Source organism: Morus notabilis, unplaced genomic scaffold (genome assembly GCF_000414095.1).
Source record: "Morus notabilis unplaced genomic scaffold, ASM41409v2 Scaffold604, whole genome shotgun sequence".
NCBI classification, from domain to species: domain Eukaryota; kingdom Viridiplantae; phylum Streptophyta; class Magnoliopsida; order Rosales; family Moraceae; genus Morus; species Morus notabilis.
In genome coordinates this window covers 261,884-287,985 of record NW_010362300.1, presented here as the reverse complement: position 1 = coordinate 287,985, position 26,102 = coordinate 261,884, and the positions used below count along the sequence as shown (strand labels likewise).

The window sequence follows — 26,102 nt, the reverse complement described above, 5'->3', positions numbered from 1 at the left end:
CCTACCCTGGAGATGTCTCATCCATCAAATCTACTGGCTATCTTGCAATTTCTTTGCAGTCATATCACCAACTGCTAAATTAATTACTGAAAGACTTTTTTTTTTTTGTTTCCATGGACCACATGATTGATTGGCCTTTCATTTGCACAATACCAACTAAAACTATTGCCTTGTATTTCTGCATTTTCTTTGATCCAAAATATTTTTAGGTTCCGTTTTTTTTTTTTTTTTTTTGTTGATTTGAATTTAGAATTTGAGTTTTGTTACAGTAAAAAATTTTCAGAAACAGTTACATTAAACTTTTTTATTACAGTAAAAAACTCTCACACAACATCACATCTCAATTCAAATTAAAAACTCGAATTAAAAAACATTCAAATTAAAAACTCGAATTAAAAAACCGAACGGGCTTAACCTATCAAAGGCATCCACTTGTATCCTTGAATATTTAGCTCACTTCCTTAGTGCCGGCTTGAACAAGAAAACTGGAAGCACCAAAAACAAAGTATCAAAATCTTTTTTCCATAAAAAATTCAGTAACAACAAATAAACATGCTTTGGCATTGTATCTAACTAAAACCATGTCTTTTACTTTGTCTGTAATATATAAGTTGTGGATAAATACCCCAACATACAGCAGCTAAGAGTATATTTCATCACTGCTCAGCTCAATTTCCTCGCTTTTTTTTAAGAGCAAAAAATGGCATGGTTTTGGGCAATAGCTGTACTATTGATTACAGTTTTTTATGTCCTGCAAGGAAAGCTATGGAAAAGCAAGGAAAATACGAAGAAACTACCTCCTGGCCCGAAGGGCTTCCCTCTCTTTGGCAGCCTGCACTTGTTAGGGAAATTCCCACATCATGATTTGCAGAAGCTAGCCAAACAATATGGTCCAATCATGCATATGAGACTAGGCCTTATTCCCACCGTTATTGTTTCATCCCCCGAAGCTGCGGAGCTGTTTCTCAAGACGCACGACCTTGTGTTTGCGACCAGACCGCCTCATGAAGCTGCAAAGCACATATCTTGGGAGCAAAGGAACTTGTCGTTTGCGCCTTATGGTTCCTACTGGCGTGACATACGCAAGATGTGCACTCTAGAACTGCTTAGCAGTCACAAAATCAGCACTTTCAGTGAGATGAGGAAGGAGGAAATTGGGCTTTCGATTAAGTCCATTCGGGAGGCTGCTCTTGATCATGTTGCTGTTGATCTTAGTGCCAGGATTACGTGCTTGAACGCTGATATGACTTGTCGGATGGTGTTCGGAAAGAAGTATTCTGATGAGGAATTTGACGAGAGGGGTTTCAAGGCCGTTGTCCAAGAGGGAATGCACTTGGCTGCAACTCCTAACTTGGGAGATTACATCCCTTTTATCGCTCCACTTGACCTGCAGGGCTTCACTAAGCGCATGAAGAAAGTTCGCAGGGTGTTCGATGAGTTTTTTGAGAAGATCATCGATGAGCATATCCAATCCAAGGATGATGCTGGTAAGACCAAGGACTTTGTTGATGTCATGTTGAGCTTCATGGGGTCTAAAGAGTCTGAATACCGCATTGAACGGACTAATATCAAAGCTATAATTCTGGTACGAGCTATTACATCCAAATTTGTTTTATACTTGATAATCCGTCAGACCATCACATATCATATAAGATGTCTACATAGATGTTGAACTATGGCTTCTAAATACGATAACAAGCCACCTAAGCATGCCAGTAGCTAGGAAGAACCTATTGGTTTCTCATCACTTTTCCGTTCAGTTTGAATCCCTCTTTATGGACTGTTTTTTGGTAGTTAGGTGCATATATATTTGTGTTGAGAAAATCAGAGCGGAAATTTACTGATTAGAATTAACTGAGAGAATCAGCTTTCTTAATTAAGTTTAGAGAAAGCCGGAAAGAGAGAGTTGTAGGCTTTTGGATTAATTTCTCTCACATTTCTTGTTTTCTTTGCATTCATTGAAATGGTATATGAGATTCTTGTTCAAATATGGTTAGCATTGTCAGTTGAAGTTCCTCTAGTTTCACCACTATGATTTTTTTCTTTGCTGCAGGACATGGTTGCAGGCTCAATGGACACTTCATCAACAGCAACAGAATGGGCAATCTCAGAACTCATTAAGAACCCAAGGGTACTAAAGAAAGTCCAAAAAGAGCTAGAAACCGTGGTGGGCATGGATAGAACGGTGGAAGAATCGGACCTAGAAAGGTTAGAGTACTTAGACATGGTAGTAAAGGAAACTCTGAGGCTGCATCCAGTGGCACCATTATTGATCCCTCATGCAGCCATGGAAGACTGCATAGTCAACGGCTTTCACATACCAAACAAGTCGAGAGTCATGATAAACGTATATGCGATCGGGAGAGACCCCAACTCTTGGACTGATCCAGAGAAGTTTTTCCCCGAAAGGTTTGTGGGGAGTAGTGTAGATCTTAGGGGAAGAGACTTTCAGCTTATCCCATTTGGCTCTGGAAGAAGAGGTTGTCCTGGAATGCAACTAGGCCTGACCGTGGTCAGGCTGCTTGTGGCGCAACTCGTACACTGCTTTGATTGGGAACTCCCAAATGGTATGCTTCCCGCTGAACTGGACATGGAAGAAGAGTTTGGTTTGACAACTCCGAGGGCCAACCATCTTATGGCCATTCCCACTTGTCGCCTTCAGAAATATTAATTCGTCGAAAAATGCAAAATATCATGAGTGAATGATGCTCACTTCTGGTTTTTTAACCAATCAAAAGGTATTGTGTTAAACTCTACGAATCTCAATGGAAGTATTGTGACACGTAGCATTACTCGTTATTATTGTTAAAGTATATAACTATTATTGGCCCACCTCCTAATAGTTCAAGCTTTTGAAATAGATTGGTAAATTAACATGGTATTAAAATGGGAGGTCCTGAGTTCAAACTTCAGTAATTGCACTCTTTATCTCCATTTAAATTGTCATCATGTGTTGAGTCTTTATATATCTCGGGCTTAAATATTCACGTGTTGGGCTTTCTAATTAATTTACCCACACGATTGTCTATTGTCCAGCCCACACGTGAAGGGGAGTGTTAAAGCATAAAACTATTGTTGACCCACCTCCTAATAGCTTAAGCTTTTGGGATGGATTGGTAAACTAACAGTTATACCATGTCCAAATTTTTATAGTTTTCTAATGATGTGTTTTTGGTTTCAGTTGTTCTCTTAGAATGTAAACTCTTACTTTTGCGGAAAAAAAAGGAAGAAGAAGAACCAACCAAAGTGAAAGAAGGAAAAGTGTAGGAATAGTTAGCTAATAACCGGATTTGAGGGTTGGCTATCTGTGTCATAGAATTGATTGTTGTCAAGAGATAAAAGCACGTCCTAGAATTCCTTGTTTAGAAACTCTATTGTTGGTTATAGAAAGCAAGCCGTTTTGATGATAACGTTCCCTACTTTTGTTCCGTATTAATATGAGAGATCTATAACTCTTATTCTTTACGTACAACGCAATCTATCAGTTTTGTCAAAATCCACCTTAAACTTTAAAATTGATAGAAATTGAAGTTCAATTGCTGATAATGTTATTAAATTGTCTGTTCGTGAGACACGAGATTTACACATGACGTGGTTTGAAAAATAATGACTTTGTATTTTATGTGCTAATTTTGTGTTTTAAATCAACATTTGTTAGCTATTAGACCTCAATTGCTAGTGATTTTAAAATTCAGGTGCAATTTTCTAAAATTGAAAGCCTCTATTATAGAAAAAATGAATAGTTTAGGGTGTATGCAATTTACTCTTATTCTCTCTCACTCTTGGTCATTTCCTTTAACAAGTAACACGTGAATATAAAGGGAGAAAGAGAAAAATAGGCCAAGACTTGAGATGAATTAAAATTAATAGGCCAATAGTTTACATAAGTTAATAAATATGTCAAATTACTGTTTTCGTCCATAACTTGTCTAGTTATGAACCGTAACTTGACAAGTTATTGTCCATAACTTGTTTGGTTATGAACCATAACTTGACAAGTTATTGTCCATAATTGTCCATAACTTGTTTGGTTATGAACCATAACTTGACAAGTTTGTCCATAATTTATCTGGTTATGAACCATAACTTGACAAATTATGGCCTATTAATTTCTATAACTAAAAATTAGCCTATATACTTTCTTAAGCTTTTCATATTGGCCTATTTTCTACTATTTTCTGAATATAAATTGGCTACTCCATTCACTTTATAAAATCCACTTTTTACAACTTAGCTGTAAGATTGGAAATTATTTTCAAACGGTTGTTGAAGCAATTTTCGCGGGAAAAAAAGTTTGATTTTTCCAACACACACTCACATATGTATTTCTAAAATAGAAATGATAGCGTCACTCTTTCTTACACTCTCTTTATCACTTTATGTATTCATTATTTGATATATAGACTCAACTAATATGATGTATTATTTAAATAAAAATGAGATAGTAAAGTTTACGCGTCAAACAATGAACACATAAAGTGACAAAGAGAGTATCAGAAAGAGTGACGCTAGTATATCCCCAACACACAGAGAGAATTTGTAACTGTTCCATATTCCTACGCGTAATTAGTGATGGAGCTAGGATTTTGATTTTAGAATGACAAATAGAGACAAAGATTTTATAAGGTAGAATAATAAAAAAAAATAAAAAAATTATAATATTCTTAATAACAAATTTTAGTTGAGTAAGCTATGTATTTTAAGCTAGAATCCAACTTGGTGGGTATAAGAACTAATTATGCTTATTTCAATATAATAGTACGTCATCTCTTTTGTAATAAAGTTTAAAATATTTTGGAAGAGGAAAATGAGTTAAACGGTTTGGAGTTAAAAGGGGGGAAAAGAGAGTACTCTATCAGGCTCTGGGGCAATGAAAAAGAAGTTGTGAAGAAAGATAAAAGAAGCTGAAAAATGAATTAGATAACAATATATATATATATTTTTTTTTTCCAGTAGAGTGGTGGCACTTGCTGCCACTATTTATCACCTAACTCCGTGTCTGCGTGTAACGTCTAGAACTGGGGTATAACAAGGCATTTGTTTTACGCAACAATAACTTGAAAAAAAATGGAATATTGGTTTAGGATATATGAAGTCTTTGTTGTTATACTATTTATTGTTAACCATATGTATGGAAATGTCTTCAATCTGGTGGCTATACCAATTCAATACATGTAATATATTTTTTTTTGTTCGTCAGTGTAATATTATTTGTATATTTACGTAACTCATTTTGTTTATGTATAACACTCAATGAAATATAATTTACAATCATGTTACATTAAACTTATTTCCATGTTATCCTAAAAAATTACATTTTCATATGAAAAAATTTACACTTACCAGACCGATAACCACCGGATTTAAGATCATGCTTATATATATTTATGATACGGATGCATTTTATTCAATCGGGACAAGAAAAAGTGCAAAGGCGGGCAGGTTGACGAGTTCGGTCGGGTGCAGGTTAGGTTTTCTCAAGGATGGGTTGGGAGGTAGTGAAACGCAAACTGCTCGTGGAAAGGCGTGTAGGTTAGGCCTAAACAAATCCAATGAGCTTTAAAAAAAAAAGAAAAATGTGTAAAAGACTGAAATTAAAAGCACCACTTAGACCTCATTCGCTTCGCGGATTTAAGTTTTCAATTCGAGCTGAGATGTGACATTTTTTGAGAGCTTTTAACTGTAGCAAAAAAAGTTAGAAGTGACATTTTCTGAGAGTTTTTAACTGTAGAAACTTAAAACTAAAAACTCGAATCGGTAAAATGAATGAGGCCTTAGTTTTTTTCTTTAAAAAAGTAAAAGTTAATTGTTTTTTCTTAACTTTTTAAAGTGACTAAAATGAATCATGAGTTATTTAATTCTTTCATATTTTACAAGACTTATGAAAAAAAGAAACATTAATAACTCATCAAAAAATACATTAGATTAAGTACGTTGTAGCTAGTTGTAGACATCCAATCTCATTAATAGTCATTGTAGCTCATCTTGAGTCATTTTTACGTGGCCAGACCTTGTTCTAGTGCCAGTTTATGGAGGACTCTTCTTCGTTTTTGTGACAGGATGTGTTTGTATTGTCTAATTATATGAGTGACACCCGTTTCTTGATTTTAGTGTTGTCTTGTATCCTAATCTTTTAGTGGCTCTTTAATAAATATATTTCATTCCCGTTAAAAAATTATCTTAATCATACTCATGTTTAATGTCCAATATTTTTTTATAGAAAAAGTAGACACATACCCTTTAAAATGTATAAATTTGAATTTTCACTCCTTACTATTGATTAATATCTTTTTTAATTAAATAATTATACTAGTTAAAAGGGTATTAATTAAGAGTAATAAGTAAGACCTAGAGTTATATGTTCTAAGGATAAGTTAAGTAATTTTCTCATTTTTTTAAACAAAAATTGGCCTCCAGGTCTGGTTGAACCTGCCTTTAGAAGTAGGGGTGTAATTCGCTCGGGTAGGCTCAAGTTGGGCCAAAAAATTGGGCCGAGCCGCACTGTGCAGGTTGAGAAAACTTTAGGCTGTAACACCCTCATAAGTCCACAAACCTGTAACCTGTCGGGTGACTTCGGGTAGGCTCGGGTTAGTCGGGTTGACAGGCTTGGGCCCTGAATATTGGGATTGTGTCCAAATGTTATTGAAGCAATTTTCTTCCTAAATTCACATGTTATCACGCGAATCTTTTACTAAATTCACATGCTATCTACATCCGCAGGAAAAGTTTTAATGTATGACTTCATACCTCTTTTAACAGTCCAAAAGCATAAAGTCCATAAACAGTCCATAAGCATTAACATAACATCAAACATACTTCTTAACAGTCAATAAAATTCAGAAATAAAATTGACAATGCGTCAAATAAACAGTCCATATAGTCTAGCAAAATAAGAAATTTAGTCCACTCCAAACAATTTAATCCAGAATAATAGCACCTCCATTCCCAGCTTGCCCCTCATGTGTTGCAACAGAATTTGACAAATCTTAAGAAGAAAACATAACAAAAAAATCATTAGAATCAGGTTTAGGACAACAAAATAAACAACAAGTAGATGAAATAAAGTTAAAAAATAACAAGTAAAACGTAAAAATATTACCCGACTCAATATCTTCATATTAATTAAACTCTTCCATGTCAATAAGGTTGATGTGCTCACGACTACGCAACTAATTTTGTGTACAAATCAATGCCTCCACCATCTTGGGGCTCAATGAACTCCTAAAGGGATCGAGGATGCAGCCTCTGGTACTAAAAGCAGATTCTGAGGCTACCGTTGAAACATGAATGACAAGAATGTCTCTTGCAACTAGTGAGAGAACCTTGTAATTGGTTGCATTATTCTTCCACCAATCTAAAACATCAAAATTTGACCGAGTTGGATCCTCTATAGGGTCAGTCAAGTATCTGTCCACATCATTTTTGTGCTCATTCACATTCTTCTCCTTCATTTTCCTAACAAAGGAGCTCCACAAACACCCTTTTCCTTCTGCGTCCGTTTTTCCCTCATTTGTACTTGTTGTTGCCGCATGCCTACCAGATTCATTAGCCACAGATTTACCTTTGTCCCCACTATAAACCTCATGCAGCCGGTACATACTATCCTTCACATTCTTTGCTAATGTTTCAGAAGTGCAAGAATCATACACTATAGAGAAACAATATGTCAAATAATCCAACACAAGGGTGAATGATAAATTTTGTGTCGGGTGGCTGATAAATTTTTCCATCTAGCACACAAATTAACCTAAAAACAGATAACATATGATTGAGACTAAGCATAGAGACTAACTTAAAATCAATTCATCTCAGTTCTCATGAAAACATAATATTTCTCAGTTTTCAGTTATCACAAAACAAACAGAAAACAAAAAACAAAAAATCTAACCTTTCTGTTTTAGCCTTGCCTTCTTCTTAATCTTTTTCGGGTATAGACTATAGACTGAAAATGCCTCTTCAGTCTTCACTCTTATTCCTCGACTGGAAACAAAAAACCAGAAACCAACATCAAATGAGAGTCAAGATTTTGGAAACAATAAACGAATACCATATTATTAAAGCTCAATATTATAAAAAATGAGTACCAACATCAAACGAGAGTTAAGATTTTTGGAAACAAAAACAAAAATCTTATTTGATTTGTATTCAATATAATCAATATGGCGTAATATAATCAATATGACACAAATACATGAAAGGAAAAAAAAACTCTTCAATCAGAAAAAAGAACAGCCCTGTAAACATTCATACGAACGCAAAAAGAAATTAGAAAACCAATTCAGAAAGAACCCTAAATCAGGCAAAAGAAAACCAATTCAGAAATCATAAAAAAGAAAACAAAAAGAAGTCCGAAAGGAAGGAAAAAAACCTCGAATTAGGCAATCAAAATTAAGAAAACCAAGTTAAGTAATCAAACAAAAAAAAGGAAAAAAAACACTTCAATAAAGAGGCACGGAGAGTTTACAGTCTCTTACCGATTGTCTTTAATGAAGATTTCAAATAATTTGTTCAAAGAAGAGGCATAGAGAAGAAGAAGAGGAACGTAGATTAAGGAATGAAAGAGTGCGAGACTGAGGGAGGCGAGATCGAGAGAGCGCGAGACTGAGACTGAGGGAGGCGAGATCGAGAGTGCGAGACTGAGGGTGAGGGTGAGGTGAGAATGCGAGACTGCGGGTGAGCGAGGTGAAATCGAAAGTGCGAGACTGAGGGGGAGGCGAGAGTGCGAGACTGATGGTGGGGCGGATGCGAGATCGAGACTGAAGGACAGAGGGAGGCGAGATTGAGATAGTGCAAAACTGAGGGTGAGGGAAGCGAGATCGAGAGTGCGAGACTGAGGGTGAGGGGGAGGCGAGAGTGCGAGACTGAGGGTGAGGGGGAGGCGAGAGTGCGAGACTGAGGGTGAGGCAGAGGCAAGATCGAGACTGAGGGACAGAGGGAGGCGAGATCAAGACCGAGGGACAAAGGGAGGCGAGATCGAGAGAGTGCGAGACTGAGGGTGAGAGAGGCGAGATCGAGAGTACGAGACTAAGGGTGAGGGGGAGGCGAGAGTGCGAGACTGAAGGTGAGGCGGAGGCGAGATCGAGATTGAGGGACAGAGGGAGGCGAGAAGTAAATTAGGAGGAGGCAATGATTTGGGAAATTAGGTTTACAAACTTAGGGGATTCAGAAACAGCCAGGTCAGGGCAAATCTGGCTAAATACTGCCCGCCCCACGGCCCAACCCGCACATTGTGGGTTGAGCCTATTTGAATATGATTTTAAAAAATATATATATATATATATATAACCCTATATTTTTGGGTCGGATCAGGTCGAGTCGGACATATTAATCAAATTCAGGCTCAATTCTTACATCCCTACCATCACGTGACAATTAAAAAAAAATAGAAATAGTAGAAAATAGGCTAATATGAAAAGCTTAAGAAAGTATATAGGCCAACTTTTAGGTATAGAAATTAATAGGCCATAACTTGTCGTCACGTGACAATTAAGAAAAACGGAAATAATAGAAAATAGGCTAATATGAAAAGCTTAAGAAAGTATATAGGCCAACTTTTAGGTATAGAAATTAATAGGCCATAACTTGTCAAGTTATGGTTTATAACCAGATAAGTTATAGACAAACTTATCAAGTTATGGTTCATAGCCAGACAAATTATGAATAAAAATCGTGAATAACTTATCAAGTTATGGTTCATAAGTAAACAAGTTATGGACGAAAATAATAATTTAACCTATTTATTAACTTATATAAATTATTAATTTATTAATTTTAATTCATCTAAAATCTTCGTCTATTTTTCTATTTATTCCTTAAAAAAAGGTACTATCAAAGTCTTTTTAACTCTTTTATATATTGTTAACCAATAAAATCATTCCTTTCAAAAGAAAACAAAAATAAGCGTAAATAAATAAATAAAGTGAAAAAGGCCAAAAAAAACAAGAAAAATAATTAAAAAAATCCTATCCCAAAAAATATCTCTATATTGATAATTTTGTTTTTTTCCCCATGATTTCGCTTCATCATTCATTCGCATGAATGTACAGGATAAGATTTTTTTTTCAACAAAACAATTCAATAATTACAACAAGTGGATCCCACGTGCGGACTTTTGTCACATCTCGGCTGCGTCAAGACAATTATTGATCGGCTGCGTCAAGACAATTCAATAATTCCAAAACATCTAAAAAAATTTCACCCATTTTAAATTTTAATTTGAATTAAAATATGATTTATATGAGAATTTTTAATTATAATAATTAAATATAATTTTTTATAAAATTTTTTAATTATAATAAAATTAAAATTAAAAATTCAAATCAATAAAATAAATAAAATTTTAATTTAATTTTTTAATTTAAATTTTAAATTTTAAATTTTTATAATTAAATTTTTTTAAAATTATCACATTTAATTTTTTTATTATAATTAAAAATACTAAAAAAAATATCAGAAAGACTTTTATATTACACTTCACTCCACCACCGCTTTACATTCCCATCATTCATCAATGATCAGTGATTTTCTCACTCTTCAACTTCTCATCTGATCTGCTAAACTCAGCATTAATCCTTTTTCTTTGTCTGTTTGTTTGTTTCCCAAGAAATCGGCCTGGAAAATGGAGGCTCAAGCTGTCAGACGCAGAATCAACACGATCTCAGCTCACTTTGCGCCCACTGATGAACTCTCCGCCACTCACGTCCTTCCCATGGTAAAATCTTGCTTTCTTTGTTTGGTTTCTGAGAAAATCGGAGCAGAAATGAGAAAAAATTGTTTTAACTGTGCCTTCTCTCTCTAATCATGAATCTAAAAAGGTCCAGATCATGCCATGTTACCTTACTCTAAATATATATATATATACATGTATTACTGTTATTTTGGTCATTGTCATTCTTATTATCATTCTGGTCTAGAGGATCATATGATTATTCTCTCTCTTTTGAAAGGCGAATCTTTTAGTGTTAAGGATGATTGGGCAGCATAATTATTTAATCAGTCCTTGATTTTTTTTTTCCCTAAAAAGGGAGAGAAAATTGTGGGGGTGTGTGTTGATGTTGTTGTTGTTCTTTTTTTTTTTTTTTTTTTTTGAGGATACAACAAATTGGCTAATTTAATTATCTTAACTGTTGACTTAACCTAACATGTTCCAAACGACTCAAATCTGTTCTATTATTTCTTTCCCTCTTATTATACAACGAAATTTAAAAGGAAGAACAAAGTAGCAAAAGCAGCTGATCTAGACCTTTGATTGGTAACAATTTTTTCATTAAACAAGTGAAATGAAGGGTGGAGATTTTATTTAAATGGTACTTGGATAATCTCCTGCTTTAAAAAACAAAAGGAAAAAAAAATTAAAAAGTTAAAGGGTTATCAAGAAAGGACTAGCAAAAGTAAAACAATTAGAGAACACGTTCAATCTAGGTTGTTTAAGTGTTGATTACGCGTAATAGTTTGATAATTAAAGTGGAATTTGTAAATGCTGATGCTACATTTAACTTATGAATTTTCAATAGCTCCGTATAATGTTGGCAAAATGATCAAGAGGACTCTGTCTAGTCTTCATGTCATTATGCCAAAGTTCAATTCTGTCTAGTCTTCATGTCGTTATGCCAAAGTTCAATACTTTCATCCATTGGATGCTGTCTTTCCTCGTGTTTTCTAGTTCATTGATCATCACTATCAAAGTAGTTTCTAAACAGCTATCGAGAAATGGTGTACAGAATAGTTGTCATGCGTGATCTGGTCGGGAATCAAGTCCTCGAAATATATTAGCTTAGTTGTCCTATAGGACTTTATGACATTTAATCTGAACTCTTAAATGTTAAACGAATGTTACCACAGTCTAAGATCATCTCCAATGCAAATGCTAATGCCAATTGTATATTTATCATAAAAAAGTATGATATTGTATGTTATTTTCATTTTTTCTCAAATGCATAACACTATTTGAAATGCTAAATCTACTTTTTCCTATAACTATTAAGCTTTGAAAGGTGTAAAAGTAAAATTTTATTTTTAAAATAATTAGAAAATGCAAAAGTTGCATTGATTACATGGAAAAAGTAAACATTTCAACCAATAGTAATCAAATGTTAAATTTCCCTTATGCTATACTTGGTGGGAAATTTGCCACAAAGTATAGCATATGTGAAATTTGGCACAACAAATAGCATTGTGTTGGAGAGTGTTTAGTGCACTCAAAAGTTAAATTTGTAATTGGTACATTAATTATAGCATTGCATTGGAGATGCTCTAACAAAATACGTCGTGTCAATTTTCCCAAATTTTCCTCATAATCTAATTGCTTATAAAATTTTTTGGGTCTCAGAACTGCAGCAGCACTTTAAACTCTGTGATCCGAAGGTATGATAACAAAATGTATTTTGCACGGCAAGGATCTGCTTTTCAAGCTTCTTTCATGAGGCAAGGGTCAAATGAAGATGTGCTTGAGACTGGAAACACAGTAAGTCTTCTCTAAATACGGGCTCAGTCATATAGTACTTACTAAGAACCAAACTGGAATTGTAGGATACTAATCATCACTCAATTTCCTCATTGTCTAATCATTTATATGCTATTTTTTGTTATCCTAATTTCAAGTTGCACTTGCTTTACCAATGCAATTGCTTTATTGTCGCAGGATTCCTACAACACTTTAAACTCTATGACAACTGGAAGGCGTGACAGCAAAATGTATTTTGCACGCCAAGGCTCTAGTCACCAAGCTTGTTTCATGAGGCAGGCAGGCACTGAAGAGGTGGTTGTGATTTTTTTTTTTTTTTCTCCACTCAATTATCCTTTGTTCAATTAAGCTTCATGGACTGATTTTTTTGGTGTAAATTTTTTGGCCAGGTTTTACCAGATCAGTCGGGCACGCCTCTCAAATACTGTAGTTGTGGAAATGAGTTTTCCTATTTTGTTTCTCAAGAAGAACCACTGTTTTCTAGACCTTCAAGTACAGGGAAAAACTTCTCCACAGCAGGAGTAATCCAACCCGCCTTTCAAAGTTATGCATTATCTGCAGCTGACCCTCCTAAGTTTGCCATGCCAAGCGGTAGAATCGGTCAACAGAAAGAGACATACACCAAGGAGGAAACGTACTCTTCTACATCTAATGGTGGGTTGTGTTGTTGTTATATGCTAATGTTCTAAATGTGAAATTCAAAATCCGCATGTTTTTCTTGTTTTTGCCAGAAGTTAAAAACACTTGCTACACTCGTTGGCATCTTCTAAGACCTCGAAAATTAAATGTTTCTAGCTTATGAAGTTTTAGCACAAAAGAACAGTTTCAATCTCTCTCCCTCTCTGGCTTCTTTTATATCTATCTGTTTACTTGACAGGTTACTAGTATGAAAAATGGTTGTTTGCTTTCAAGAAAGGCTCGCGCAGGAATATTATTACTTGTTTAAAATGGACTAAACCTCTGACTTCTTTTTATTATGGACTTTAAGTGGAGAAATCTAACTTATAATTTTTTTTTTCATGCAGTAATTGAGTGGTCCCCAAAATTGGATATTGCAGAATCGGGTCGCACCTATGTCATCACCGTTGAGATTCCAGGTGTCAGTGTCAAAGACATTAGAGTGGAAGTTGATGACAAGAAGTAAAATATATTTTAACGGCTTATAACGTGATTAAGTTTCATGATCTTCTAGTGAACTCCATATTCAACCCTTACACCTATCCCATTCCTGTCACCCCGTTCCTGCTCTGAATCCTCCATTTAATTGATTCACATACTTAAATTATCTGTAAACCATTAGAAAGTTTGAGAGTATTTGTAATTAACATGGTGAGGCTACCATTTCTGTGGCAGGTTAACCGTAGCTGGTAAGCGCTCTACCCAGTATTTGAAGGTGGCAGGTTGCACAAATGACTCCATCTCTGCATATCTCAGAAGAGAGATTGTGCAAGGGCCATATGAGGTTGTGTGGCCACTTCCAGCTAATGTGAACAAGGACTCTGTCTCAGCCGAGTTTCTGTGAGTGTCATAACCTCCCCTAGCTACATTCCTCTTAATTTTATGCTAATTTTTATGGAAATATTTTCCCCCAACTTTTGACACTGCATAATTTCCCTGAAGTTTTTTTGTCTTGGTATACAATGAAATGAAAGGGAAATTGTATTGTGCTACCTGGCTCTTATTCTCCGATATCATGTTTGAAATGCTTCATCTAAAAAGGACTAAGCTATTCGAAACTCGGAAGCATGTAACTTTGGTTTCTATCTTCCTAGAAAACCATCATTTAATACTGATTTTGATGGTGTTAATGTTATTTTTGCAGGGATGGTTTTCTACGAGTTGTTATTCCTAAACTTTGAGAACCTTTGGTGGATGAAGCAAATATTAATTACATAAAGGCTCATAGCTGAGGCAACGTTCCAGCACCGTGAACAAATGTCTAGTGGCTTGCAGTATAAAATATGATAAGAGATGTATCACAGTTATATATAACCTCGGATAAAGTATACATGGTCAATCTTGCTTTATTATGTACTTGAGTTATGAATCCATGTGTTGCTATGAGTTTACTCTATAAGTACTGTTATATATATATATATACACATATATTATGAGTACTGTTATATATTTGAATCATATGTAACATGATCCTTTGTTCTTAAAAACGGAGTTAGAAATAAGAAAGGTTAGTATGGTTATCTAGTAAGTCTGAACATACCTTTTTTTTTTTTTTTTTTTTTTTTTTTTTTACTTTTAAATAAGAAAGGTTCGAAATGAGCGCTTTTAAGAAGTGATTTTGCTATTCAATTTATTTAGCAGAGGTCACAAACAAGTGTTAAAAAAAAAAAAAAAAAAAAAAAAAAAAAAAAAAAAAAAGGGAAACCCCAAAGGGAAAATTTTACCCCTTTTTTTTTTTTTTTTTTTTTTTTTTTTTTTTTTTTTTTTTTCAATAGCGTTTTTACTGCAGCATTTACAATTGATATGATGTTTGTGTTTGAGATGTCGTTTTTATTTGATGATATCTTTCCATCGGATTCCAGTTAATCTGTTAATGTCATTTCTAAGGCTCCTGCCATCTTATTTGATGTCGTTTATATATATATTTTTTCTGTACTTTCCTATTTGATGTCATTTATCTTAGTTTGTACAGCTTTCTAGTTAATGTTGTTTTAATTTCTGAGGATATGGCCTGGCATTTTTAGTTTATGTTGTCGTTTTTGTTTTAATGTCGTTTTGATTTCTGAGGATATGGCTTGGCATTTTTAGTTTATGTTGTCGTTTTTGTTTTAATGTCGTTTCTTATCTGATGTCGCTTGTCGTATAAAGGTCATTTTCTTTTTTTAGTTGATTATTGTCGTTTTCTCCGTTGTTATCGTTTTCTGGGTGTTGCTTGTTGTTGGTGGTGTTGCCGCTTTTTCCCTCGACGCTGTTTGTAAGTTTATCCCAACCTAGGGCCAGACCTCAAGAGAGATCTCAGCCTGAGATCCATAATTTGATTCAATTAGCATGAGTAACTCTTGAGATTCCAAACTTTCCTTTTTGTTTTGCACATGAATGAATCTAAAAGGGAAAAAGTGTCTCCATAATTTTCGCTTAATAACATGAATATTATTCTACCCTAGAAAAAAGAAAAAAAAAACATTTTTATGTTCTTCAATCTCAAAACGATTTCGAAATTCTCTCTTGCGAATAAATTCATTTTTGACCAAATTCAAAAATATTTTTGAAATGACACAAATTAAGTTTGTATGATGTCTAAACACTAACAAAGATTCTTTTAAGCGTACTTCAAAACTTGTTGTCGTTTCTCTTTTCTAAGAAGTATGTCTAAACACTAAAAACATTTTAATGTTCTTCAATCTCGAAATGATTGCCAAACGCACCCATCTAAGACCACTCATCATTAATGGAAAATTGTTCAGTTTTTCATCTTCTTCTTTCTGAATGAAACTTACGACCATTCCATCAAAGAGGGAATCCCCCACAACAAACATATGAACTCAACTACCCGCTCTAATACCATCAACAAAATGCATTGTTTCATCTTTGACCTAAAGGGAGTGTTTAGTTGTTACTTATTACACTAAACTAGTTTAACATAGTTTACCAAAACGGCGGTGTTTCAATTGGCAGTGAAAATTTTGTAATTTCACATCTTGTTTTTCAGAATTTGGTGACCGAGAGAATTTTAAAACTATTTTGAAATTCAAATGGTATTCATTTGTTTTAAAACTTGGAGTGGGGGACTTGAACCCTATACTTTACGGTGGAGTCAATGTAAAATTGTGAGACGTTTGGTTCACGGATTAAAATCATTTTCGATTTACGTGTATTTTTTTTGAGAGAAAATACTGTAGTGAACCATGAACCATGATTCAAATCATGGTTTGAATCCTCCAACCAAACGTCGCTTCAGATTATGCCCGCAACCACAAGGTATTAAAAACACTCAAACTAAATCGTTCACTATATACCTACGTGTTATATATATTGTCATAATTAAGTAGATCATATTTTACACTTCACCTTTTTGGAAATTAAAAACACTTGAACTTAATCGTTGACTATGTATCCCTGCGGACCTTTCATCAATCTTAAGGTTAAAACTAGTATAATTTGTCATATATTACTAGCTACTTGAACTGAATTGTATTTGATTGTCGGACCTTTCATCAATCTTAAGGTTAAAACTAATTTATTTTACATATATTGTGTCTTAGTTTCCATCATTTCTACAATTTGCAAGATTGGCCAACTGACTTCTTTATCTTAAATGACAGATTCGGGTTAAAGAAATCTGCTAGTTAGCTCCTTAAAAAAGTTGGTTATTAGCAATACGTTAAAGAGATTACTTAAGAAAACCACCGTTACTTCTATCTGAAAAGACAATAAAGTTTCTAACTTTTAGAGCCTTGCAAAAGCAATTGGAGCTTTGGCTTTTCTTCTTTTGTTAGGCTCTAAAAAGTTATGCTTATCTCTTTCTATTTGGCCTTAACTTAAACTTATCTTCTTCTACTACTTAAAAGCATAAGTACAAGCTATCCCAAATAGACCCTAACTATTGAAATTATTGATCTAAGACACTACTAAACGTTTCCAAATATAATGTTTTAATTATTGAAATTACTCTCTCTCTCTCTCTCACTATCTCAAATACAAATGGCAGCCATCTCTCTGCAACAATGCCAAGGTATGCACATTAATTTTCCCCGAATTTTAGAATTATTTTTACTTTCTCTTATAAATTTTAAAAACTCCCATTTTACCTCTTTAAGTTTTAAATTAGTCTTTTTTAACCTTTTATTTTTATTTTTATAAAAAACAGACGAAAAAAGGAGAGTGTTATGGTCACTTGACAAGCGAAAAAATTACATGATCACATTTAATCTCTTTTTTTTTTTGTTTATTTTTAGCTGAATTTTTTTTTTTAAAAAAAGGATTAAGTGGTACTGCGTCAAAGTTTAAAAAGTATAGTAGGAGTTTTTAAAATTCAAAAGTGAACTGTGAATGATCTTAAAGTTCAAAAGCTAAAATTAAATTACCCCTAATATAGATAGTTGTACATAATAAAAATTTGTCGATTTTTAGTAACCATCATTGTATATATATGAATTGAATTTCATAATATTACAATATGATTTGACTATGATATCATTTTTTATTTTGAAAAATAATGCTTTACATATTTGTTAGATTTATTCATGCATACATATCTAAACTTTATATTTAAAAAAAAAAGACCTCTAGACTTGGAGAGACAGAAGATTTAAAAAAAAAAAAAAAAACTCTAAACTTGGAGAGACAAAAGATAAAAAAAAATTAAATATATTTTTTTCACTAGAGGCTGAGGAACGTGCATGAAGCATTAGTATCTAATCTAAACATACATGAAAGAGTTGAATATATTGTTTTTTCTTTAGTCATGTGTCAATTCTTCTCCTTTTTTTTTATTTCATGTTTTACTTTTATTTTTTTACTAATTGTTTCACTTTTAGTTTCTTAAAACTTTATATTTTTTACTTTTCCTCTTTTTTTAAACTTTTTTTTTAAATTTTTTCTTCTTTTCTTTTACCTACCATCTTTTTTTCCCCTAATATTTTTTTTTGACACTTTATTTCTTTCGTTCTTTCTTTCTTTCTTTCACAATATCCTTATTCTAATCTAAATCTATCTAAACGTAACAGATTTTTTCCTCTGTTTCCTTCTTTAACTTTTTTTAAAAATTTTTCTTCCTTTTTTGTCTGCCAATTGTCTTTTTTTTTTTTTCCTTTCCCTAATATTCTTTTATAGTTCATGTTTTTTTTACAATATCCTTCTTTGAAATACTTCTTTTTCTCACTTTCTTTTAATTAAAATCATTCTTTTCAAATATTTTCGTACTTAAGTTTTTTTAGATCAAAAACTCATATATAACTTTAATTCTTTTTTTATATGATTTTTTAAAGTATATATTTTTTCTCTTGTTCTAATTAATAGACTTAGTTTTTAAAGAAGTGCGTGTTTTGAACTTACAAAGTTATGTAAGTGACTCAACTAATATATAAAAAAGGAGACAATATGGGCGTTTGGAACTCATTGTAAAATGATTTTGTGTTTTGTATGAAAATAAAAATAAAAACGTTTTCAATCTCAGACATAAATCATTTTTAAAAATATGTTTGGTAGTTTTATTAAGAGATTATTTTCAGTATAAAAAACCCATTAATGTGTGTGTGTCTCTCTCTCTGCTCGATAGAAGAGAAAACGAAAACAAAAAAATGAAAAACGACTAAAAGTCGTTTTTCATTTCTCTCTCATTTTACACTAATTAAAAAATTATTTTCATTTCTGTTTTTGTCTTTATTGCGCCAAACGCCGTTTTGAAAACGTTTTCATTTTTCTTTCTTGAAAAACGTAAAAAAACAAAAACGAGATTAATTCCAAACACGACCTATATATTATATATTTTCCTTTTCGCTTATATTGTTAATGAGCAGTAATTAAAATAGGTTCGTGATGGGTTTTGTTAAAACTTATCTCATCTCATGATTAGTTGCAAAGTGATCAGTTAGTGTCTGCAGAGAAAGATTTGGTTGTTTTGTTAAACAAGGACAAACACCAATATTGCGTATACCATAATCTGGTGGAACATGATAAATTTGGGTTCACACATCCGACATTGACCTTTATAAGCTTAATTTTTTTCTTTTGGCATAAGAAGCAACATTATTGCTGTTATTAGTTGCTTTCATCTGATTTTGCCCTTTATTATATATTGATATTAATATAATTGAATAATTATGGATAACTATAGATAATGTATTAAGTACCTAATTGTCATGATTCACCAAAAAAAAGTACATTGGGAGGATAAAAAAAATAAACATTGATAATTTTTTACTTTCAGTCGTCAGATTTATATAAAAATTTATTTATTTTGTATACTTTTTAAATCTAATATGATTTTAAATGTATCTAACAGTTAAAAATTAACCTACTAATAGAGGTTCAAACAAAAAAAGTTCTACACCTATTATGGATCATAAAAGGGGCATCTTTTGTTGTAGTACTATTCATCGAACATGATAATTTCGTTAACAATATTTGTAACAAAGTTTTGTTGATTATATCTATATTTAGGTTCAATGGTCGAGATTTTTTGTACAAAATAAGTGGGAAGAAAATAATGTTCGTTGGAGATTCTTTTGGCCCGTTCACTTCACTAACTCTAATTTTATGATTTGAGTAAGAAAAGTGAACTTGAGTTGTTTTTAATTGGAGTTGTAATATGAAATTTGAGTTACATGTTTAGTAAGAGATTGATGTGACATTTACAACTTAAATTTTATATTCACTTGCACAAATCTAAACTCACCACTTACATAAGATATTGCATTGGATTTATATTCATTTTCTGTACCTACATAAGCCAATGTTAATAGTCTTGCAAGCATTGTACGTAAGGCAGCTCAAATAACTATAGAAAAAATTCTGCAGAGGCATTATACAACTTCAAAACAAGAAAAATGAGCATGCTGTACGGTAATAAGCTAAGGTAAAAACGACAACAGGAGAGCCAATACAACAACAGGGGAGGCAATAAGCTAAGGTAAAAACGGCAACAGGAGAGCCAATACGACAACAGGGGAGGCAGGAACGAGGGTCCAGCGGGCAGAAAGCAAAGAGAAATCTGCACTGGAGAGGCAGGAACGAGACAGCAACGGGAAGAAAGTAGAGGAATCTGCACTGTTCAAGCACGTAGAAACACTGTAGAAGCACACTGCAGTAATGGGAAAACAACCGGTATGCCAAACTCTGAAATCAGAGTTATTACTCGAGTTTTACACTCGAGTTTTGTTTAATGAACGCAAAACTCAGCCCAAAATTCAACTCAAGTTAGGCTTACTCGAGTAGGATACATGAAGTGAACGGGCCCTTTGAGTTCGAATCAATGGCAATCTCTCACTTGCATGCTCCATACAGCCGACCCAGAAGCCCAAAACACTTTGGTCAGGACGGGAGGCCTCTCCACATTCTCATTTCCCGTGAGTAATGTTACTCATATTTAGCTTATTTCTTGGTCATGCACTTTTGGGTTAAACTTTCTAAATATTACCGTCAATCTCACTTTTTCATGACTTTTAAAATGGTTCAAATTTAATTAATAATTTTCACATTTCGCGGCATAAACTTAACATTTATAGCACTCAATTTATAAAAAAAAAAAAAAAAAACCCTAATATATATATATATTTTTTCCTTTCTGTACAAAGATGGCCAAATATTTTTAGAGAGTATTCTAATAGAATGTTTTTGATATTCTACCAAGACCAAATAAATGTAAAGCTATTGGAATTTGATGGCATCCTACGTAATTTGATATGACTACCTTTCTCATTTAGGTGAAATAAACATGCTCTTAAAATCATGATTGGTAGCTAACAAATCATGATCTTATATATGTTAATTATGAAATCTGATTAATCAATAATTAATATATTATAATCAATGTGTACTCCCAATTAGGCATATACGGCGGAGGTGATGCTCTCTCGCAATGCCTATCTAGTTGACATCATAAGAACAAGAAATGGCCGAGTTCTCAAACTTGACTCAATTACAAGCGGGAAACAGTGGAAAGGAGTTGATTTCTTAGGGTCCGTTTAGTTCATTGATTCGAGTTTTTAATTCGAGTTGAGATGTGATTTTATGTGAGAGCTTTTTACTGTAGCAAAAAAGTTAGATGTGACTGTTTATGAGAACTTTTTACTGTAGCAAAACTCAAATCAACGAAATGAATTCAATTCACGACATTGGTTAGAAGTGCAAAACGCAACCTGCCAGCACTAACCTAGGGGTGATTTGGTGACGTGGCACAATTTTAGTGGACGAGTTGGGGCGGACAGGTGAGCAGGGCGTGTTGGTGATTTTTTTTCGCCTTGAGCCAACACGTGATACTTTGTATTCTCCATTCAACAAAAGGGCAATAAAATATAAGATATTTAATGGAGAAAGGAAACAACGCATAGGTCTGAATTTTTAATTCTTAATAAATATTTTTTAGTTAAATTATTATATTAGTTAAACAATTATTAATAAAAAATAAATGGTAATAATTTAAAATTCAAGCAGTTTAAAATAAGTTCAGTAATTTTCTCATATTTTAATAAAAAAATGAGAATTTATTTTTGAGAGTGTATGAGTCGGACATTTATTCTTTTACTCTTGATAAATACTCTTTTGTTAATAATAAAAAGTAAAAATCATGACACATGTATTTTTAAAGAGTATTTGTCAAAATTACCATATTTTAATACACCTCTCAAGAATGGGCCCCCATATTATTTGATTGATGTGATGATATAATTTGTTCATCTATATATGAAAATAGATCGACACATTAATATAGGGACAACACATTTTGAAACTAAATCGTTACAATGGCTATGCAAGTGCGTTTGAAATTAGTTTTTTTTTTATTATTTTTTAAAATGTTTTTGCACATATTTTGAAATATGAAAATAAAAACGGTTTATAAATCATGTTTGTTTAATAAATGTTTTGAAAATGAAAACGAAAATAAAATACAGTGAAAATAATTTTTATAAAGGAATTAGAAAACAGTTGAAAGTTATTTTCTCTTTTCTGTTTTCATTTTCTAGTATTTATAAATAATGTTTTAATATATTAATTAATAATTATAACTAAACACGATTTAACCTTTTATTATACTTAAAAATAATTTTATTTTTACTTTGTACTTAAGAAAAATCATTTTAAAAACGATATTAAACAGAACCCTTGCTTGTTTCTCAAACTCACAGTGGTAATGTTTGCTGACTTTTCTCTTTTCCTGGGGAATTCTGTAGCTCATCAAGAGATGTTTTTTTGGATTGACTGGGTGCCTCAGTTTTTGGGCACTTATGTAATGGCATTTATTTTTAATATTGCTTAATCAAAGTTATTCCACTTAAAAAAAAAAAAAATCTATGACTAATTTTTTACTAGTATGAATTGCCAATAAATTCCAATTCTCATTTCTCATATGACTCATCTGCTTATTTTATTGCCGACAAGAAGATTTTTTTCTCATGGAGATAAGTAATCAATTAAGAAACTGATATGGCGATAAAATTAACTTGTTTCCTCACTTTGTCTTTATTTTCCAGTTGTGAATCATAAATACCCCACCTGTCCCGAAGGCTTACACTAGATCAACCAATATTTCAGCTTTATTGATCTGAATTTGATCAGCTTTTAATTTGAAGAGCAAAGAATGGCTTGGACAATTGGGCTATACTTGCACTAATCATTGTAGCTGTCTATGCTCTACAAGAAAATCTATGGAAAAGCAAGGGCAATGTCAAGAAGGCTGCACTTATTAGGGAACCTCCCACATCATGATTTGCACAAACTAGCGCGAAAATACGGTCCAGTCATGCATATGAGATTAGGCCTTATTCCCACAATCATTGTTTCATCTCCTGTAGTTGCAGAGTTGTTTCTTAAGACCTGTTGTGTGAGAAAATATGTGTTGACACGTTGGATAACGACCATGTTCTGTGTGGCCCTAAACTTGCCACGTCGGGTAGCTGTCTGCGCCTAAAGCTCATTTTCTCCTCCACCACCTGGTGAAAAGGCCAATTGTATGGGACGACTTATAGAACTGTCGACCCTACATACAGTCGATGCCTGCATAATTTGTTCACAGTAGAAGTAGTATCGAGAGGGGGTCGACCGGGACAGAGGCCGCGCCCTGTGAGGTATAGTGTAGGCGCAGAGGGCAGAACGCATGAGTATGGGTCCGCGTCTCAAGAAAGACCTCTGAGGTGACAATGGGGAAATTCTTAAGTTACTTCTGGGTTTGGAGAAGGTCCGTAACACAGAAAATGATTACCTGCCCATAAACTACCTAGAACGGACCAATGGAAATCATAGAGGATCCGCAGAGCCGCAATAGTGGACAAAGTGGGTGAGTAAACAGTCCAAAATGTGCTGAGAGGCTACGATATGCAGGAAGAATAATAGGCTACTTGAGAGAAACGTACCCATATGTAATCTGTAGGGTATAAAATGGGGCAAAGCCCCAGAGAAAAGGAAGAGAGTTTTTTTTGTAATCTTTGAAGAACAAAAAGAAGAATACAATAGCCAGTGGATGTAGCTCTTTTGTGATAGAGTGAACCACTATAAACCTACGTGTCCTTTTACTTTCGTTTTAACGACAAATCGATGCATTTTCAATATACCTTGAAAACAAACACAATCAGTTGCATAAATCCGAGAATATAACTAGTTTTGACCGGTAACCCAACGGACCACCGAGTGATAATCCGACGTAATCTTGGAGACGAAATTACACCATCAACAAGACCTATTACCTTGTTTTTGCGAGCAGACCTCCTCTTGAAGCCGCGAAGCATATGAATTGGGAGCAAAGGAACGTGATCTTTGCTCCGTACAGATCTTATTGGCGTGACATGCGCAAGATGTGCACTCTAGAGCTGCTTAGCAGTGCCAAAATCTGTTCTTTCAAAGCCATGAGGAGAGAGGAAATTGGCCTTTTGATCGAGTTCATTCAGAACGCTGCTTGCGATCGTGTTGCTGTTGATCTCACTACAAAGATTACATCATTGAATGTGGATATGAGTTGTAGAATGGTGTTTGGGAAGAGGTATTCAGACAAGGAATTCGATGAGAGGGGTTTCAAGGCTGTTATCCAAGAGGTCTTGCACTTGGCTGCAATTCCCAACTTGGGAGATTTCATTCCTTTCATTGCTCCACTTGACCTGTAGGGCTACACTAAGCACATGAATGTTCTTGCAAAGGCGTTTGATGACTTCTTTGAGAAAATCATTGACGACCATATTCATTTAAAGGATGAAGATGGTAAGACTAAAGACTTTGCTGATGTCATGTTATGCTTCATAGGATCTGCAGAATCAGAATACCGTATTGAACGATTCAATATCAATGCTATGATGTTGATAATTCTTAACACTCTTCTTCATATATTAACACCATACCCTTAGCATAATTTTTATATTCATGTGCATATTTACACTAGCAATGCCTTGAATTTCTACTTGTAGCCTCAATGGACACTTCAACAACATCAATACAGTGGGCAATCTCAGAGCTTATCAAGCATCCAAGGGCACTAAAGAAAATCCAAAAAGAGCTAGAAACTGTTGTGGACACTAAAGAAAATTTATTTTCCATTAAGTTAACTATATTTCCAAAAAGTTGTGTAGCCCTATAATAAGAAAATGTTTCTGAAATATTAAATAGTTGATGTAAAGCTAAATGTGCAGTAGGATAATAAACTCCCGAAAGTAATTCAGTAGCATTGTAAAAAACTTCTAAAAATTTAAAAAAATACTCAGCAATCTGCCAATCAGGATTGAAAATTAAAATTTGATCGTTCTTACTGTTTACGTATGTCGTGATAAGCTGTGAATACGGGAGCGCTACCTTCAACATTAAATATGTTGAATTCCACCTATGTCTCACGTCAGTTGGAAACTTTCTTGGGCGCATCTGGATGTTCCTACAATATTGTTTGAATTCTTGGAGCCGAGCTCCAGAACTAGATATGAAGGATAATGATTCTCTAATATTTGTAAGATTAGCAAAGATATGTTCAATTCCTGCCTGAACTACTAAATTAATTATGTGACATGCGCACCGTTGATGAAAAATTTTCCTTCCAAATTCCGGTTTCAAACTACGTTTAAACAGATTAATTGCAGCTGTAGTAGCTGACGTATTATCAAAAGTAATTGTTAAAACTTTATCTTCTATCCCATAAAACCCAAAAATTTTCATTTTTGTACTGAAAATAGCTGTTGCGTTATGAGGATATGGACATAAACGAAAACCAATTATTCTTTTTCGTAAAATCCAATCGTCATCAACGTAGTACGCTGTGACACATAAATATCCAGTTTTATTACACCCCTCCCACAAATCAGAAGTGCAAGACACAGTAGCATTAAAAGTCCTAAAATTATCAACAAGAGATTGTCTCATTGCATAAAAAACTTTCATGCAATCAGAACGAGTTGTGTTTCTACTTACCCGTTTAAATTGTGGGCAAAAGGCTGTCTGGATGAATTCTTCGAAGGAGGCATCATCTGCAAAAGAAAGAGGCAATTCGGCACTAGCTAGAAATTTAGCTAGTGGATAGACATATTTTCCAATGTCTATCCAGATGACCAGTACCCCCACCATTTTTATTAGAAAAATATTTTTTACAATATTTACATACCGCACGAATTTTCATCTCACCTGTTTTTGGATTTGGTCGGGGCTCCTCGGTGAAATGTTGCCATGTCGGAGAAGTTCCCGGTCTTTTTCCTCTGCTACGTTCTCCAGCCTCTTCGTTGTATACTGAAGCATTATCCACCGGAGCATTTTCTGGTTCAGTGGGGGTGAGGTTGGAAGGCATCATTTCTTCCTCAAAAAATGTCTCCTCACCAAGCTCAGGAAGAGTAGTGAAATCAGGGAAATTTGGTGAGGCCATTTTCTGGAAATTGATAGAACTTGATTGAACTTTGTAAATGAAAGAGCTAGAAAATGAATGAACACGAGAAAAAAGCTTAGAATCAAAATCAAAGAGAGAAGTTGAGAGATAGAATGAGAGTGAGATGAGAAGATGAGA

At 33.7% G+C, this 26,102-nt stretch overlaps 2 protein-coding genes and 1 pseudogene across 3 annotated transcripts; all 3 read left to right on the top strand.

The window, feature by feature from the left end:
• Positions 1-627: 627 nt before the first annotated feature.
• On the top strand, positions 628-3,390 carry LOC21403008 (cytochrome P450 CYP736A12). 2 transcript variants are annotated; one of them, XR_002902503.1, is made up of 3 exons: positions 628-1,585; positions 2,054-2,738; positions 3,182-3,390. XR_002902503.1 is itself a non-coding variant. In XM_010101610.2 (2 exons), exons 1-2 carry the CDS (start codon positions 701-703, stop codon positions 2,669-2,671), a joined length of 1,503 nt encoding a protein of 500 aa, XP_010099912.1. In that variant the 5' UTR covers positions 628-700; the 3' UTR covers positions 2,672-2,914. The 2 variants fall into 2 exon arrangements, 1 of the variants encoding a protein (XP_010099912.1); XM_010101610.2 differs by lacking the exon at positions 3,182-3,390 and having other exon boundaries at positions 2,054-2,914.
• A 7,082-nt stretch (positions 3,391-10,472) lies between these two features.
• LOC21403007 lies at positions 10,473-14,586 on the top strand. The gene is made up of 7 exons (XM_010101609.2): positions 10,473-10,711; positions 12,329-12,463; positions 12,641-12,757; positions 12,853-13,117; positions 13,489-13,603; positions 13,817-13,981; positions 14,286-14,586. The coding sequence occupies exons 1-7, from the start codon at positions 10,619-10,621 to the stop codon at positions 14,320-14,322; spliced, it is 927 nt and encodes a 308-aa protein (XP_010099911.1). The 5' UTR covers positions 10,473-10,618; the 3' UTR covers positions 14,323-14,586.
• Positions 14,587-22,802: 8,216 nt separating this feature from the next.
• On the top strand, positions 22,803-24,701 carry LOC21403006 (annotated as a pseudogene).
• The last annotated feature ends 1,401 nt before the right edge of the window (positions 24,702-26,102 follow it).

Excerpts from the sequence above, each read along its gene's own strand:
- LOC21403007 (XM_010101609.2), top strand. The coding sequence starts at position 10,619 with ATGGAGGCTCAAGCTGTCAGACGCAGAATCAACACGATCTCAGCTCAC. Across the intron at positions 13,604-13,816 it reads GTGGAAGTTGATGACAAGAA|GTTAACCGTAGCTGGTAAGC; the intron begins GTAAAATATATT and ends TTTCTGTGGCAG. Across the intron at positions 13,982-14,285 it reads TCTGTCTCAGCCGAGTTTCT|GGATGGTTTTCTACGAGTTG; the intron begins GTGAGTGTCATA and ends TTATTTTTGCAG.
- LOC21403008 (XM_010101610.2), top strand. The coding sequence starts at position 701 with ATGGCATGGTTTTGGGCAATAGCTGTACTATTGATTACAGTTTTTTAT. Across the intron at positions 1,586-2,053 it reads ATATCAAAGCTATAATTCTG|GACATGGTTGCAGGCTCAAT; the intron begins GTACGAGCTATT and ends TCTTTGCTGCAG.